This window comes from Theropithecus gelada, chromosome 12 (assembly GCF_003255815.1).
Source record: "Theropithecus gelada isolate Dixy chromosome 12, Tgel_1.0, whole genome shotgun sequence".
Taxonomy (NCBI): Eukaryota; Metazoa; Chordata; class Mammalia; order Primates; family Cercopithecidae; genus Theropithecus; species Theropithecus gelada.
In genome coordinates this window covers 30,581,655-30,599,900 of record NC_037680.1, presented here as the reverse complement: position 1 = coordinate 30,599,900, position 18,246 = coordinate 30,581,655, and the positions used below count along the sequence as shown (strand labels likewise).

At 39.1% G+C, this 18,246-nt stretch overlaps 1 protein-coding gene across 2 annotated transcripts in view; it reads right to left on the bottom strand.

Moving 5' to 3' along the window:
* The window catches only part of RIF1 (replication timing regulatory factor 1), a 63,501-nt gene that overhangs the window by 25,586 nt on the left and 19,669 nt on the right, over positions 1-18,246 (bottom strand). For both annotated transcript variants that reach the window (XM_025405199.1, XM_025405198.1), the window contains 11 exons: positions 14,524-14,675; positions 12,242-12,359; positions 10,863-11,039; positions 10,511-10,621; positions 9,122-9,184; positions 7,913-8,013; positions 6,053-6,139; positions 4,728-4,798; positions 4,337-4,517; positions 2,260-2,367; positions 1,120-1,269 (listed from right to left, as the gene is read on the bottom strand). In XM_025405199.1, coding sequence (XP_025260984.1) covers positions 1,120-1,269; positions 2,260-2,367; positions 4,337-4,517; positions 4,728-4,798; positions 6,053-6,139; positions 7,913-8,013; positions 9,122-9,184; positions 10,511-10,621; positions 10,863-11,039; positions 12,242-12,359; positions 14,524-14,675 — 1,319 coding nt within the window. The remainder of the gene's footprint in view (positions 1-1,119; positions 1,270-2,259; positions 2,368-4,336; positions 4,518-4,727; positions 4,799-6,052; positions 6,140-7,912; positions 8,014-9,121; positions 9,185-10,510; positions 10,622-10,862; positions 11,040-12,241; positions 12,360-14,523; positions 14,676-18,246) is intronic.

The window sequence follows — 18,246 nt, the reverse complement described above, 5'->3', positions numbered from 1 at the left end:
GGGAAAAGAAAAAAGAACTGTTATTTTTACTTTCCTTTATTCCTCATTAAATTATGTGTTAGATATAAGATGTAGAGAAAACACACACAACAAATATCATTTCAATAATCTGCATGGAAAAACAATGGTTTCTGTGTGAAGGCCATTACCAGGATTATACACAGTAATAAATAATTGAAACAACCAAAATGTCCTTAAAATAGCAGAATTCCAGGCCAGGTGCAATGGCTCACGCCTGTAATCCTAGCCCTTTGGGAGGCCAAGGTGGATCACCTCAGGTCAAGAGCTTGAGACCAGCCTGGCCAACATGGCGAAACTCCATCTTTACTAAAAATACAAAAATCAGCTGGGCGTGGTGGTGCACACCTGTAATCCCAGCTACTCGGTGACAGAGTGAGACTCCATCTCAAAAAATAATAAAGCCTGGGTGACAGAGTGAAACTCCATCTCAAAAAATAATAAAAAATTAAAAAAATAATAGAATTCCAAGTAATGGTACAATCATACTACAGAATACTAGACAGCAGTTGAAAGAAATAATAGAGCTATATGGATTGACTTGAAATGGAGCCAAGACAGTGTTTTACGAAAAGTTACATAATTACTTCGCAATAAGGATTTCCTTGCCAAGAATACCGTATTCATATGCATATGCAAGTATCAATATACAAATGACATGTGTAAATAGAAAGAGGTCTATTCTGGAATGACACATATCTGTTCCCAACAGCTGTCCTTTCCATGAGGAGGGAAAGAGAAAAGAGACTTATATTTTCGAAGACTACAAACTTTCAAAGGGATTGAATTTAAACATCTAACAGATACATATGAGAAAGTGAGGTTCAGGACAGCAAGGCCCTTGAACTGTTAATCTAGAAAAACACAAGCACAAGCAGATACACGTATAGTAAAAGATCTTCACTGTTAATGATCCCAAAACATGAACCTTAGAGCCCAAAGACACAAAACTGTTACACAAAGCATACTTGTTTTCAATATCAACTTTGTCACATATAAATAGAAGCAGTAATAAGTGATAGCTCACAAATGTTATCTCCATTTACTTGAAAAGAATCCTTTAAAAACAAACAAAAAAAGGTAGCATCAGGACAAACTCACAGAAGAGCCTTCATCTTCCAAACTGGACATTATCTTGGAAGAAAGTTCCTCACAGCACAAGTTCTCTTCTGCTGTTGCCACCAAAGCAGCACAACGAGCAAATGCTCTATATAATTCTGACCAAGTTCTAAGTAAAGTCTTCATGGTGGCCTAACAATAACAATAAAAAAAGAAGTTCTGTTAATATATACCTATGTATCAAATAGTTTCTGGAATCAATACATCTTTTAAAAACACTGCAACATTTAATGTGTCACAAAAGAGACTAATGGCCAGGCGCAGTGGCTCATGCCTGTAATCCCAGCACTTCGGGAGGCCGAGGCGGGTGGATCACCTGAGGTCAGGAGTTCGAGGCCAACATGGCGAAATCCCGTCTCTACTAAAAATACAAAACATTAGCCAGCGAAAGTGGCAGACGCCTATAATCCCAGCTACTCAGGAGGCTGAGGTAGGAGAACTGCTTGAACCCGGGAGGTGGAGGTTGCAGGGAGCCAAGATTGAACCACTATACTCCAGCCTGGGCAACAAGAGCAAAACTCTGTCTCAAAATAAAAAACAGACTAACACGAAGTCATAACCTTTCCCCCACACCCCAGAGATCTAACTGAAGAGAGGAAATAAGGCCATGATACCAAAACTTATCAAAGATCCAAAAGAACTTGTCTCGTCCTTCATCATTCTCCTAAGCTAATAATAAAGTCATAAACAAGTCTTATTTTAGAAATTATTGTGGGCTGGGCACAGTGGCTCATGCCTGTAATCCCAGCACTTTGGGAGGCCAAGGCAGGTGGACCACTTGAGGTCAGGAGTTCAAGACAAGCCTGACCAATATGGTGAAACTCCATTTCTACTAAAAATATAAAAATTAGCTGGGCGCGGTGGTATGGTCCTGTAGTCCCAGCTACTTGGGAGGCTGAGACAGGAGAATTGCTTGAACCCAGGAGGCAGAGGTTGCAGTAAGCTGAGATTGCACCACTGTACTCCAAGCCTGGATGACAGTGCGAGACTGTGTCTCAAAAAAAAAAAAAAAAAGAAAGAAAAAAGAAAAAGAAATCATTGTGGAAGCTGATTATAAAGGATGAAGTAATATTTTCAGAAAAGTACAAATCCCTTAGAAATCAATACTTTACAATGCCTTACCACTGGAAATCTCTGTTCTGAAAAAATATGGTTTACTGGTAAAGTCAATGCACCATAGATGGCACTAAAATTGTGTTCTAAGGCATCACCTTGATTTACTTCATTGGTCTAAAACAAGAAAAATAATGAAGTTAGACAAATTACCATCTTAATTCTAATCCTAAGTAGTAACATAACTTATTTATAAGAAGTGGGCAAAACTGTGTCCCTCAATGATGAGATTCAAAATATGTTTAACTCCTAACCCCTGGAACCTACGAATGTAGTCTTATTTGGAAATGAAGTCTTTGCAGATGTTCAGAAGGAGTCCTACTGGATTAGGGTCAGCCCCAATCCAATGAACAGAGTCTTTTCTGGAAGAGGAAAATTTGGATAGGCACAGAGAACAATACCACAGGAAGATGGAGGCATAGTCAAGTGATGCAGCTACAACTCAAGGAAGGTCAAGGATTGCCAGCAACCAGCAGAAGCTGAGAGGCATGAAGAGATTCTGCCTCGGAGCTCCAGGAGACACCAATCCTACCAACTCCTTGATTTTGGATAGCTGGTCTCTAGAACTAAGGGAGAATAAATCCCTGTTGTTTTAAGTCATCAAGTGGCTATAATCTGTTAATAGCAACCTGGGGAAATTATGCACTATACGTTCTAAAAGAGATTCCCAGAGCCAATTCCAAAGTCTTCTATTATACATACACAGCATTCCAGCAAAAAGTAATACAATAAAAAGGGCCTCTGTGATCGTTCTAACAGTGGAAAGCTATTTAAGAACGTAGGCCGGGCGCGTTGGCTCATGCCTGTAATCCCAGCACTTTGGGAGGCTGAGGTGGGAGGATCACGAGGTCAGGAGATCAAAACCATCCTGGTGAACATGGTGAAATCCCATCTCTACTAAAAATTCAAAAAAAAAAAAAAAGAAAAAAGAAAAAAATTAGCCGGGCATAGTGGCGGGCGCCTGTAATCCCAGCTACTCAGGAGGCTGAGGCAGGCGGTAGAATGGCGTGAACCCCATTCTCCGCTCCCAGGAGGCGGAGCTCACAGTGAGCTGAGATCGTGCCACTGCACTCCAGCCTGGGCGACCGAGACTTCATCACAAAACAAAAACAAACAAACAAACAAAAACCAAAAAGAATGTAAATGACTTTTCTTCCAGAAGAATACTGTGCTGGTTTGAGTAGCCAAAATAAGGGCTAGGTAACTATAATATAAGAAGCTGGGCACAGTGGCTCACGCCTGTAATCCCAGCACTTTGGAAGGCTGAGGCTGAGGTCAGGAGTTTGAGATCAGCCTGACCGATACAGGGAAACTCCATCTCGACTAAAACTATGAAAATTAACTGGGCGTGGTGGCGCGCACCTGTAGTCCCACCTACTCGGGAGGCTGAAACAGGATAATCGCTTCAACCCACGAGGCAGAGGTTGCAGTGAGCCAAGATCGTGCCACTGCACTCTAGCCTGGGTGACAGAGTGAGATTCCAACTCAACAACAACAACAAAATTCCTTCAAGTCATTTCATTTTTGAGTTACAGCACTAATTTAGCCCAGAGAATGCATATTCCCACTTAATGACTGACAAAGAGGCTGACAAATCATAAACAGAACGTGCTGCACAGCCTGTCACTATTCCCAGTTCGGTTAAATACGTAAACGTAAGGATTTAAGTATTTAAATACACAGATTATTCAACTCTCAATAGATTCCTGACTTAAGGAAATACTATATGGCTTTGAGGTAATCACCAACGTGGCTTAACTGGGGGAATATACAGCCTAGTCAAGATAACCACTGTTATTCCGTTAATAAAACTACTGAAAGAACCCAAGATACAAGATTTTACATCTATGTGAGCCTTCTAGGTTTATAATCACTACTAAAGAAAATGAAGCTGATTAGTCCCCATTAAGTTATAGTTTCTTTACCAGTGAGGCAGAAATGAAATAAAATAAAAAATACAAACTTTGCAAATTCCACCAGAAAAAATATTTATGATCTTTTATTCAAATTCAAACTTACTATTCATTTCCCCAATTGCACAAATAAAAAAGGTGTATTATCTAAAATATGTAGATTTATTTCATACCTGATTAATCAATTCAGTTAATGGGGTGACTATAACACTCCACATTTTCCAGAGATGCTCCTTATTTTCCAACTGCTTTGCATTTTGATTGATAACATTTAAAACTGAGTCACTGAAAGCTAGTGGTGAAGTTGGACCAGAAAGAACACAGCCTACAAGTGATTCCAAACTGAGAAAGAACCTGAAGAAAAAATTATAAACAATGCATCAACTTTCTGGCAGGAATATATTAATTTAATGTTAACAAAATTCTAAAATAACTGACAAAAAGTTAATGAATTGTCTTTTTAAAAAAAAAAGTCTTAAAGAAACTTAGGAAATAGTACATAAATAACCTCATTCATTACATAACCTTTCCAAGACAAAGTTTCAAGTTAAAGTACGAACTTACCTTTCATCTGATATACCACATTCCAAGAGATTGTTGAAAATTAATTGAATTAAGAACAAAGCTGGAGTTCCCTGAAGGAGAAAATGAAGCCAATATTCTCTCAGTTACAAAGAATAGAACACTTGTTTTTTATAATCGGTTATTTAAGAAATAAAATTGTTTTAGCATGACAAATTTAACTTTTGGCATTACTTAAGGTATGACAACCATGTTAATAAAATTATTTCCATTAACTACACACAAAAATCAAGCTCTTGGCCAGGCGTGGTGGCTCACGCCTGTAAACCCAGCACTTTGGGAGGCCGAAGCGGGTGGATCACGAGGTCAGGAGATCGAGACCATCCTGGCTAACATGGTGAAACCCCGTCTCTACTAAAAATACAAAAAATTAGCCAGGCAGGGTGGCACGCACCTGTAGTCCCAGCTACTTGGGAGGCTGAGGCAGGAGAATGGCATGAGCCCGGGAGGTGGAGGTTGCAGTGAGCCGAGATCACGCCACTGCACTCCAGACTGGGCAACGGCCTGACTCCATCTCAAAAAAAAAAAAAAAAAAAAAAAAAAAAAATCAAACTCTTCAAGTCTAATCATAGCTGTTTCCTCTACACAGAAAATCAAGGAATGATGAGATTCAGATATAAAAAGAGCATCAATCTAAAATTTACTGGAATCCCAATGCCTACATCCTAGAAATATTAAGTGCATTTTACATTAGCTTCCAATATTTGTGGCAGTAACCAACACTATTATCGTATATAAACAAATAGGAAACTTTCCTTTTGGAGCCATTTATTTAATCCAGGAAAATAGTTTCTTCATTCACATAGCAGCATATTTAATTCTTTACATTAACTATCAGTTTTTCCTTTAATTTGGTCAATATACTTCAAATCCAATACTCTCAGAATTTTACATAAGGTTATCCTTTTTTAAAAAAAAGAAAAAAGGGAAATATGGCTGGGTGCAGTGGCTCACACCTGTAATCCCAGCATTTGTAAGAGCAAGGCGGGGGAATCACCTGAGGTTAGGAGTTCAAGACCAGCCTGACCAACATGGAGAAACCCCGTCTCTACTAAAAATACAAAATTAGCCAGGCGTGGTGGCACGTGCCTGTAATACCAGCTACTTGGGAGGTTGAGGCAGGAGAATAGTTTGAACCTGGGAGGCGGAGGTTGCAGTGAGCGGAGATGGTGCCATTGCCCTACAGCCTGGGCAACAAGAGTGAAACTCTGTCTCAAAAATAAATAAATAAATAAATAAAATAAAAAATAAAAAAAGGAAGTATAAATGTTTTTCGCCAATCATCATATTACATTTAAGATACTTGCATTAAGAATATCCATATTAGCAACCTGATATGCTGGTGAACCTAATACTTTCTGAGGAAGTCCTTTAATTGTAATTTCCATGAGGACCTATGAGAGATAAAAGGTTTTACAGTAAATTAGCCGTAAAAATATTATCTAATAAAAATCTGAGTGTTAACTATATCTCTAACAATTACAAGTAATGTTCATTCATTAACGTAAATATAATCTCATTAGTTAAAAAAGATCAAATACATTCATTCGCTAACATGAATATATCTGCATCCGTTTTAAAAGTTCAAACACAGAAATATAAAAAGCAGGTAAAGTCTTTAATCTCCAGGGATAATCAATACTTTCAGTTAGAGTCTATTTTCCTAGACCTTCTAAATTTCTGTATATGTAAGTACACAGAAAAACACACAACTTCTTGGGCAGTCGGTTATATACACACATTCCTTTAAACTATTAAAGCCATTACAATGTAAATCACTAATGATATTAAGCTCTGCAACTAACCTTCATTTTACCTTGTTACAGAGTTTTTGCATCAATATAGAAAAATACTGCTATATGAGTGCCCATTATTTAGTCAACCATTTTTCTATTAAGGGACCTTGAGACTATTTCTATATTTTTTTACACTACTAATAGAAATTCTGCAATTAATTATACTGGTACCCAAAGCAAATATTCAAACACTGCTAACTAATAGTTGGGTCCAAGATTGCTAAATCAAACTGACTGAGCCTACCAAATTGCTCTCCAAAAATACTACCACACTAGTTTTTTTCTTTTTTGAGACAAGGTCTCACTGTTCTCCACGCTGGATTGCAGAGGCACGATCTTGGCTCACTGCAGCCTCAAACTCGTGGGCTCAAGTGATTCTCCCACCTCTGCTTCCAGAAGAGCTGGGACTACAGGCATGTCACCACGCCTGGCTAATTTTTGCAGTTTGCCCAACTTGACCTCCCAAAGTGCTGGGATTACAGGTGTGAGCCACCATGCCCAGCGGTAATACACTGTTATGAACACGCACTACATAACTTAAATGTTATAAAAGAGTTACGTCAGTGAAAATACACTTTCACATACTGTCATCTGAAACAGATTAATAATAATAGACAGTATTAGTTTGTTCCTGGCCCATAGTACTTTGCATGTATCAACTCATTTAGTCTTTAACTACTGCTACATTCCCTCTTTACATATGGGGTTAGGCAAAGCCAAGGGAATAGATAAATTGCACAAATTTACCCAGCTAATAAACAGTTAGGCTGGTATTCAACCTAGTCTGCTCCAGAGCCCTTGCGACTAACCACTATGCTATACTGCCACAGAACAAGTAACTGTCAAAGTACATAAAGGAAACAAAATCAGAATTTTAGGGTATTGTTTGTTCCATCAGAGCTTATTCTGAGATGCTCATACCATCAAAATCATATCCAATTCACTTTTCTTCCTGTACTACACGGGTTAAAAAAAAATGTGTTTTAATATCAAAGTCATTCTCTTGCTTAAAAACAGTTAATTTAGAACAAAGTACCAGCTAACTATTAGTAGTTTTCAGCAATCTTGTCGTAAAATTAAAGGACATCTGAGTTTCTTCAGTTCAAGTTTCCTGTCCTTTACCCTAGTTTTTCTCTGTACGGCAGGTATTTTTTTTCTTATCACATTGAAGACTTTTGTGGCTGTTGTTATAGTCACTTTACTAAAAAGGGTTCGAATGACTCTGTAGTTAATAGAATGGCACCTACTGCAACAGGACTAAACTGCTGATGAATGCTTGATATTAAAAAATGTCTTCCCAAACTACCTTCGATATAAAATTTAACTTCAGAAAATGGTTTTTAAAGTCCAACATATGGGTATTATACTTACCAGCGTTTTTGATACAGGAAATATTTCAGACTTTACTATGCTTTCCAAAGACTTTAATAAGAGAGTCAAAACTTCAGAACCTGGTTTCTCTTTTTTGTTACCTATAAAAAGCAAAAAGGAGGGTGTAGGTTTTTTTGTTTTGGTTTCTTTTTGAGCTGTCTTGCTCTGTCACCCAAGCTGGGGTACAGGGGCACAATGTTGTGCCAAACTCCACCCATCTCAATTTCCCAAAGTGTTGGGATTACAGGCGTGAGTCACCACGCCCGGCCGAGAACGGTGTATTTCCTTTTTTTCTTGAAGGAGTTTCACTCTTGTTACCCAGGCTGGAGTGCAATGGCGCCATCTCCACCTCCCGGATTCAAGCGATTCTCCTGCCTCAGCCTCCTGAGTAGCTGGGGATTACAGGCATGCACCACCATGCCTGGCTAATTTCGTATTTTTAGTAGAGGCGAGGTTTCTCCATGTTGGTCAGAATGGTCTCAAACTCCTGACCTCAGGTGATCCGCCCGCCTTGACCTCCCAAAGTGTTGGGATTACGGGCATAAGCCACCGCACCCGGCTAGAAGGGTGTATTTCTAAGCATGTAATTTTAGAGATGACTATACAGAAAGCTGTAAGAATTTGTTTTTTTCTAAATCAACAATAGTAAGTACAGTTGACCCTTGAACAACAAGGGTTTGGACGGCATGAGTCCACTCATATTCAGATTTTCTTCCATCCCGGAAACAGCAAGTTCCACCCCTCCTCTTCCCTCCTTAGTGTACTCAACGTAAAGACAAGGATATAACCTGGTTCCACTTAATGACTGTGTCTTCTCTTATGATTTTCCTAATATTCTTTTCTCTAATTTACTATATTGCTAATGAACACAGAACACAGCATATAATGCACATAACATATAAATATGTGTTCATCAGCTATTTATGTTATCAACAAGGCTTCCAACCAATAATAGGTTATCAGTAGTTAAGTTCTCGGGGAGTCAAAAGTTATATGTAGACTTTCAACCATATGGTGGGTCAGCACATCTAACCCCAGTGTTGTTCAAGCATTAACTATAAATTAAAGCCTGGAAGCTATGGTAATACAAGAAATACTTTTAAAATACATTTTATATACTGCCAAATAATTCACTGGATGCTATAAAAATCATCTGATCACCACCTGTTTCAAAAAAAAAATCATTTGATCAGTGTTAATAGTGCTTACCTGATTCAGTAACTGACTTCACCAAGCTAATTAGCTCCTTCCAGATAGCACTGACAACCACATCTGTCAAACAAAATAAACTTGAGTATTTTAAATGAAGTACATATGACTATTGTACTATGACTAACATTCTCCCTTTACTTCCTTACACTAAAGAAATAAATTGAACAATATTTAATTTTCCTCATGATATTCAGCCCTGTAGTAAGTTTATAAAACACTATCACTTCGTTTTTGTTCGTAGAAACTAAATATGTTTATTTTTTGAGATAGGGTCTCACTCTGTCCAGGCTGGAGTACAGCGGCACAATCATAGCTCACTGTCATCTCAACAACCTGGGCTCAAGCAGTCTTCCCACATCAGTCTCCCAAGTAGCTAGGACTGTAGGTACACACCACTACCCCCATCTAATTATTACTATTATTATTTTTTTCTTTTTTGTAAAGACAGCATTCTCACTACATTTCCCAGGCTGGTCTGACTCAAGCGAACCTCCCACCTTAGCCTCCCAAAGTGCTAGGGTTACAGGCATGAGCTACCATGTCCAGCCATAAATGTGTTCCTTAAAACAACTATAACATGTTAACACTGAATTGTATAACTAAGGGTAACTGCTTTATCTTTTTTTATTATCTTTCTTTTCTGAACTGAATGCCCACTACTTTTGAGGCAAAGATTGTTCACAGAGATTCAGAAGGATATCTAACAACCAACAGAAAAAAAATTATGTGATTCATTGTGATTCTTTTCCCAACCAGTTCCAACAGCAAACAATTTTTGAAATTTCCTTTCCTCATTATTTGATAGGCCATATAACACAGGAGTTTAGGTACAGATACTAAAGCCATAGAGCCTGACACAGTATTACCACTTATAAGCGACTCTGCACAACTTATGTATTTCCTGTATTACCCAATTTCCTCATTTGTAAAATGAACTAACATGGAACGTTACTGCCAAAATTAAATGAATATATGTAAAGTTCTCGCACAATCTGGCCAGTAGGTGGCACCATATAAATATTTTCTATTTTATCTTATTTTTTATTTTTTAATACTGAGTCTTGCTCTATCACCCAGGCTGGAGTGCAGTGGCACAATCTTGGCTCACTGCAACCTCCACCTCCTGGGCTCAAGCAATTCTCATGCCTCCGCCTCCCGAGCAGCTGGGCCTACAGGTATCTGCCAACACGCCCACCTAGTTTTTATGTGTTTTGTAGAGACAGGGTTTTGTCATGTTGCCCAGGCTGGTCTCAAACAACTGAGCTCAACTGATCCACTCACCTTGGCCTCCCAAAGTGCTGGGATTACAGGTGTGAGGTACTGTGACTGGCCTATTTTTTCTTTTTAAACACACATTTGAGCAAATAATAAATCAAATTCTCTTACCGGAGGCATCTTTTCCAACTGCAACAAAGCTATCATGAACAGCAGTGATAAGTGTATTTGCATGTTTGGAAAAAAAAGAAGGGCTGCTGATTAAGGGATGTTCCAGTGGCTCTGAAAGGGGGAGAATAAAAGATAATTATGTAAAACAACAGATTTACGAAATACATTTCTCACTATAAAACTTTAAAACGTCTATTAAGTAGGTGTGTTTTCTATAAAAAAAGATTCATATTTATTTCATACACAACTATAAAATATTTTGGCTGTGAAAAAATAACACCTCTCCTCACCCCAATGCAATAAGTCCTGGACTGTTTTAGTAATTAAAACTATTCTTAAAATATTTAAATACCTAAGCTCAGCACAAGTTTATTTTGCTTAGCAAAACTCAAGGCTTCTGGACCCAACAAGAAATGAAGCAACATTTCAAGTCCCAAAAGTTGAATGGAAGGGATTGTGGCCATTCCACCTAAATTCGAACTCAGGTTCATTCGGGGGGTTCCCGGGGCTCCATACGGGGAGGAAGCACCTTTAAGAAAAAAAAGAAAGGGTAAGTCATACAAGCTCATTTTATATTAGCTACCCAAATGCATATATTTCATTTCAATGAAACTTTTAAACAGAGTTTAAATGTCTCAGGCATTAATCCATACCTTGAAATATTAATATGCAGGTATTCTGTAACAGAAATTTTTAAGACTCAGATGGTAAATACAAAATAATACATATGAAATAACTGTCTTTCAATGATATACATAAAGAGACACTATAACTGCTAAGATTTTGATACAGAGTCTCATTGTACTGCCAAGGCTGCAGTGCAGTGGTATAATCATAGTTCACTAAAATCTCAAACTCCTGGGCTCAAGCAATTCTCCCATCAGCATTCCAAGTAGCCGTAACTATAGATGGATGGATGTCACTGTGCTCTGCTAATTTTTTAATTTTTTGTAGAGACAGGATCTCACCATGTAGCACAGGCAGTATCGAACTCCTGGCGTCAAGTGATCCTCCCGCCTCAGCCTTCCCAAGTGCTGAGATTATAGGTGCGTGCCACTGCACCTCGCTGAAGTGTTGTTTTTGTTCTGAGACTGAGTCTCGTTCTGTTGCCCAGACTGGAGTGCAGTGGCATGACCTCGGCTCATTGCAACCTCCGCCTTCCAGGGTTCAAGCGATTCTCCTGCCACAGCCTCCCATGTACCTGGGCTTACAGGTGCCCACCACCATGCCCGGCTAATTTTTGTATTTTCGGTAGAGACGGGGTTTCACCGTGTTGGCCAGGTTGGTCTCAAACGCCTGACCTCAAGTGATCTGCTGGTCTCGGCCTCCCAAAGTGCTAGGGTTACAGGCATGAGTCACCTCACCCAGACAATGTGTTGTTTTTAATAGCGCTAAGATTCTGGTTCTAAAACCAACAGACTTTCATGTTAATTGCTCTGAGGCTTTTTTTGTAATGTACCTCATATAATGTACTGAAAATACATCTGTCTTTTCTAACCACAACTACGTGCTTACAACAGTACTCAGTAACATAAAAACAAAACAAAAAAACCAGGAAGACATAATGGATTTTTTGGTAACGAATCTAAAAATTATGAAGTGCTTCATTTCATACGAAAAACACTGAGTAAAACCTCTCAAAGCTTGTTTTATTTTCCTACTTCAAAACTATGGTTCTAGGTCAACAAAGCCTGATTAAAAAAGCAAAAACCAACAATATCTACCTCTTACCTTTGTGTACAGGAGTCATAGGATTTAAACCTGGAGATGTAGCTACATGACATGAATTGCCTTGAGGTGAGGCATTAGAATCAATGCTTATTGTACTTTGAATCAGAGGCACACAAACCTATGGCGTAAAAGAGAAAACATCGATCTATAAACTATACATCTGTCACAGTTTCTAAAAGCCTCACATAATATAAATTTCATTAAATGGAGCCTTAATATATTCCATTTTACAGATTGTTTCCATGCACAAACAGGCTAAAAAATGAAATTTGGAAAAAATATGAACATTTTATTACAATTGTATTTGCCCTAAATGTGTGTTACCTAAATTTGTTTATATACATAAACATCTGAATTGTATACATTATTGATAGACTAATTTAAACTTTTTAAAACTCTGGAACATCATCCTAGTACCAGTCACCTGTAGTTACCAAATAAATTATTCCAATTAATGTATTGGACAAATGCAAATAATTAGCCTATTGGACCCTTAAAACGGTAGAATTTGGAAAATTCATTATGATCCAAATTACATTATTGACAATACCCATCTTCAATTACTTCATGTTATATAAAATTTAAAACTCTTAATATATTAAAAAATTAAGAACTGAATAAAAATGGCTTAAGTCCTCCTTTCCAAGAATGCATTCCCTGCTATGCAGCTATTTACATAAAACATAAGGACTATAGATGCATAAGTAAAATATACTCCCAAAATCCAAAATAAGTGAAGAAATGAGAAAGATGTTAGCAGAGCTGCTCCTTTTAACTGTAAAAAAAATTCAAAAACCAGGCCAGGTGCCATGGCTCACGCCTGTAATCCCAGCATTTTGGGAGCCGAGGCAGGTGGACCACAAAGTCAGGAGATCGAGACCATCCTGGCTAACACAATAAAACCCTGTCTCTACTAAAAATACAAAGAATTAGCCGGGTGTGGTGGCGGGCACCTGTAGTCCCAGCTACTCTGGAGGCTGAGGCAGGACAATGGCGTGAACCCGGGAGGTGGAGCTTGCAGTGAGCCGAGATTGCGTCACTGCACTCCAGCCTGGGTGACAGCGCAAGACTCCATCTCAAAAAAAAAAAAAAAAAAAATTCAAAAACCAAGGATGGAAATAATTGCAAAAAACCCAAAAGGTTTAGGTAAGATTAAACTTTATGTCTAAATACTAGTAAGGATATGCAAATCCTGAAGAATTCATAAAATCACTGCGTAACAATTAAAAAGAACCTACAAATAGGATTAAATCACTGGTTATCACTATGCAGCCTAGAAAACAGAGGAACAAAAAATAACTACCCAGTGTAGCACTTGATTTCTCTCTTTTTTTTTTTTTTTGAGATGGAGTCTCACTCCGTTGCCTGGGCTGGAGTGCAGTGGCGTGATCTTAGCTCACTGCAACCTCCAACTCCTGGGTTCAAGCAATTCTCCTCAGTCTCCCGAGTAGCTGAGACTTCAGGCACATGCCACCATACCCAGCTAATTTTTTGTATTTTAGTAGACATGGGGTTTCAACATGTTGCCCAGGCTGGTCTCGAACTCCTGAGCTCAGGCAATCCACCTGCCACTGCCTCCCAAAGTGCTAGGATTACAGGTGTGAGCCACCATGCCCGGCTGATTTCTATTTCACTGATGCTGGTTTTCTTCTCAATTATATTCCAAATCCTCTAGGGGAAAAAAGCCTCCTTTTAAAATCATAATGCTTGAAGAGTAAGAATGAGTATTTGATTACTTGCTGATTTAAAAACATTTCAGGGCCAGGCGCGATGGCTCATGCCTGTAAGCCAGCACTTGGGGAGGCTGGGGCAGGCGGATCATTTGAGGCCAGGAGTGTGAGACCAGCCTGGCCTCCATGGTGAAACCCTGTCTATACTAAAAATACAAAAAATCAGCCAGGTGTGGTCGTGTGCCTGTAGTCCCAGCTACTCGGGAGGCTGATGCAGGAGAATCACTTGAACCCAGGAGATGGAGATTGCAGTGAGCCGAGATCGTGCCACTGCACTCCAGCCTGGGCAACAGAACAAGACTCTGTCTCAAAATAAATAAATAAATAAATAATAAATAAAAACATTGCAGGTAAAGAGGCTCCATTTCAAGCAATTGAACAACATCCCTGTGGGAAATGAATTTAAGTTCTCTGCCAGTCAAGTGGAAGATCTTTTATATGTTCTAGTCTGCTAACAAATAGCAAAAATAACACTAAAAGAGCACATTGGTAAGAACTTAAGAACACATTAACAAAAACATAAAGTGCTATAGTCAACACTTGTAATGTTACCTGTTCAAAATTAGCAGGAAGATGAGGTCCAAGTCTCATCAGTAAATACCACCAGACTTCTAGTTTTGTTAATGCTAGAGTTTCTGTTCTCACGTGGATTGAACTCAAAGGCTGCATTAACAACTTGAGTCTTTTTGCACTACATAGTATATCTTAAAAGAACATAAGCACACAGGTAAAGAGACGTCCAAGCTAAAGATTAACTCCAACATTAGCTATGCAACAGTCTTTTATCACAGCAAGAGAACAGATTTTAAAATACTTTTAAAAAAAATAAATCCCCAGGATGTCCTTGCTCTACCCAAAACTTGCATTTTCATAAACTGTAGTACCGCTGAACCAAAGACACTAAATAAGGCAAAAATGTATTTTAAAACAAATAAGTAGTATTTATTAGATACTGTGTGCCAGGGGCAATTTCCCACCAGGAAATACTTTAGGTTGGTTACAAATGAGGGGATGCTACTGACATCTTATGGGTAGAGTACTAGGGACACTACTAAACTTTAACACACAGGACTGTCCTGAAAAACAAATCATCCAGCATAAAATGCCAAAACTTTGAGAAATACTGTCCTAGCTGCTTTAGCATTCTCATTATCCCCATTTGACAAAGAAACGGAAGCATGTTTACATTATGTCAAAAAAGGCTATCATTTTAAAAATCAATTATTAATATATTTCATCAAAAATCATTACTACTGGGGCCACTGATTGAATACATTTTTGAAATCTAAACAGATTCAGATTCAGGACTGCCCTATCTTAACAATAATCATATTGTTAAAATTCAGCATAGAAATTAAATCCAATCTTCAGACAAAACATTTATGCCAAATGAGTAAGACTGGGGATATGAAAAATTAAGACATAGTCTGTGCTAAAATAACTTGTCGAAAAGACCTTAAAAGGGTTGGGCATGGTGGCTCACGCCTATAATCCTAGCACTTTGGGAGGATGAGGAGGGCAGGTCACTTGAGGTCAGGAGTTTGAAACCAGCCTGGCCAACATGGTGAAATCCTGTCTCTACTAAAATTACACAAAGGTTAGATGGGCGTTGCATTGGGTGCCTGTAATACCAGCTACTCAGGAGGCTAAGGCAGGAGAATCGCTTGAACCCAGGAGGCAGAGGTTGCAGTAAGCTGAGATCGTGACACTGCACTCAGGCTGGGCAACAGAGTGAGACTCCGTCCCGAATAAACAAACAAACAAACAAACAGACTTGGAAAGGACTCAGTCAGGCCATGTATTTGGTAGAATGGCACTCAACAATGTCTGTTACAACTACTCTGCCATTTAGCTATTTCAATTAACAGTTCTATAAGAAAATAAAGGCAGATCACTGTATGAACAAGTTATCCAGTCCAAGACACTTACTTTTTGGGGGCCCCTATTCTTTTCGTTCGTTCGTTTATTCATTCATTCAGAGACGGAGTTTCGCTCTTGTTGCCCAGCCTGGAGTGCAATGGCGCCATCTCGGCTCACTGCAGCCTCCTCCTCCAGGGTTCAAGCGATTCTCCTGCCTCAGCCTCCCAAGTAGCTGGGATTACAGGCATGTGCCACCATGTCCGGCCAATTTTGTATTTTTAGTAGAGATGGGGTTTCTCCATGTTGGTCAGGCTGCTCTCTAATTCGAGAACTCAGGTGATCCGCCCACCTCTCAAAGTGCTGGGATTACAGGCGTGAGCCACCACGCCTGGCCTCTATTCTATTTATGAGAAGAGCTCCATAATAATATCTCTACAATAGCAGAGATTAATTACCATGCAATAAACCAATCTCCTTTAATTACAAAATCTGATTTTACACAGGACAGTGATGGATGCCCAGTTTTTGACTACTTTTTCTAGTCGGCCATTGAGCCATTCTACCCAGTAAAATTTAAGTGGATATGTATGTAAGATTCTTAGAAGGTTATTTCTAGGTATAGGTGACTCAGCTGTGAAGAAGTCTTTCCTGTTCTACCTTCCCTCCTTCCTGTCTGCAACTAAGACAAATCGAAGATGGCAGAGCAAAAGCAGTCATCTGATTCCTTGATGACTTCCTGGATCCACAGTATTAGTCGTGGATTCCCTAGCTCTGAACTTATTTTTAACTTACCCTCTTTAAACTACTCTTATTTTATGCTTTAACTTAATTCCGAAAAACTGTAGTCCCAAACATTACTTCTGGGTTTACAGTTAGACCCAAATACATGCCAGCTCATAAACATAAAAATAAGCTACAATTTCAATTAAAAATTATAGTAGACTGAGCACAGTGGCTCACACCTGCAATCCTAACACTTTGGAAGGCTGAGGTAGGTAGATCACTTGAGTCCAGGAGTTTGAGAGTAGCCTGAGCAACATGGTCAAATCCCGCCTCTACAAAAGATACAAAAACTAGCCAGACATGGTGGCACACGCCTGTAGTCCCAGCTACCTCAGGGGCTGAGGTGGATCACTAGAGCCCAGGAGGTCAAGGCTGCAGTCAGCCATGATCATGCCACTGCACTCCAGCCTGGGTGACAGGGTAAGACCCTAAGAGAGAAAAAAGAAAAAAAAAAAAAAGCCTATACCCCCAAAATGTATGTACCAGTATTTTAAATAAAAGTAATTAAAGGGCTAGGAGCAGTGGCTCTTGCCTGTAATCCCAGCACTTTGGGAGACTGAAGCAGGCGGATCACAAGGTAAGGAGATGAAGACCATCCTGGCTAACACGTGAAATCCTGTCTCTACTAAAAATACAAAAAATTAGCCAGGCATGGTGGCGGGCGCCTGTAGTCCCAGATACTTGGGAGGCTGAGGCAGGAGAATGGCCTGAACCCGGGAGGCGGAGCTCGCAGTGAGCTGAGATTGCATTACTGCACTCCAGCCTGGGCGACAGAGTGAGACTCTGACTCTGTCTCAACAACAAAAAATGTAATTACAGTTAATGCAAATAATCACAATACAAAACATATTAAAAGGAGGAAAAAATGAGATAAATAATGGTCTTTGGCAGGAAAAATATAGGATAACAAGTCAACGTTACTTAGCAGTTCTTGTAAACGCACAGTATTAATTAAAACTAAGATTAACTACCACCTAGTTAAGTACTCATACTAACCCAGTTTTGGGCTAAATATTCTTTCTTGTGAATATATTATCATAAAACTCCACTGGACAATAAGAAGGTAAGGTTAAAGTAGTAAATCAAAAAGAATGACTTCCAAATATCAATATTCAACCACTATTAGGTACTCTTTTAGAAATCCTGAAAGAAATAAGGCCATCAATCACTGATATTTTTATTCCATGGAAATCACAACTGTTTCCTATCATCTACTGGTTATGTGACCTCTGGAAAATTACTCAATCTCTCTAAAATAGTGATTAATAATTACATCTCAGGTCTATTGTGATGATTAAATAAAATATACGTAAAGCACTCAATTCAGAGCTAACATGTAAGAAAGTCACAAATAGGCTGGGTGCAGTGGCTCACACCTGTAATCCCAGCATTTGGGAGGCCAAGGCGGGTGGATCACTTGAGTTCAGGAGTTCGAGACCAGCCTGGGCCAACATAGTGAAACCCTGTCTCTACTAAAAATACAAATATTAGCTGGGTATGGTGGTAGGCATCTGTAATCCCAGCTACTCGGGAGGCTGAGGCAGGAGAATCGCTTGAACCTGGGAGGCGTGGGTTGCAGGGAGCCAAGATCCCACCACTTCACTCCAGCCTGGGCAAGAGTGACACTCTGTC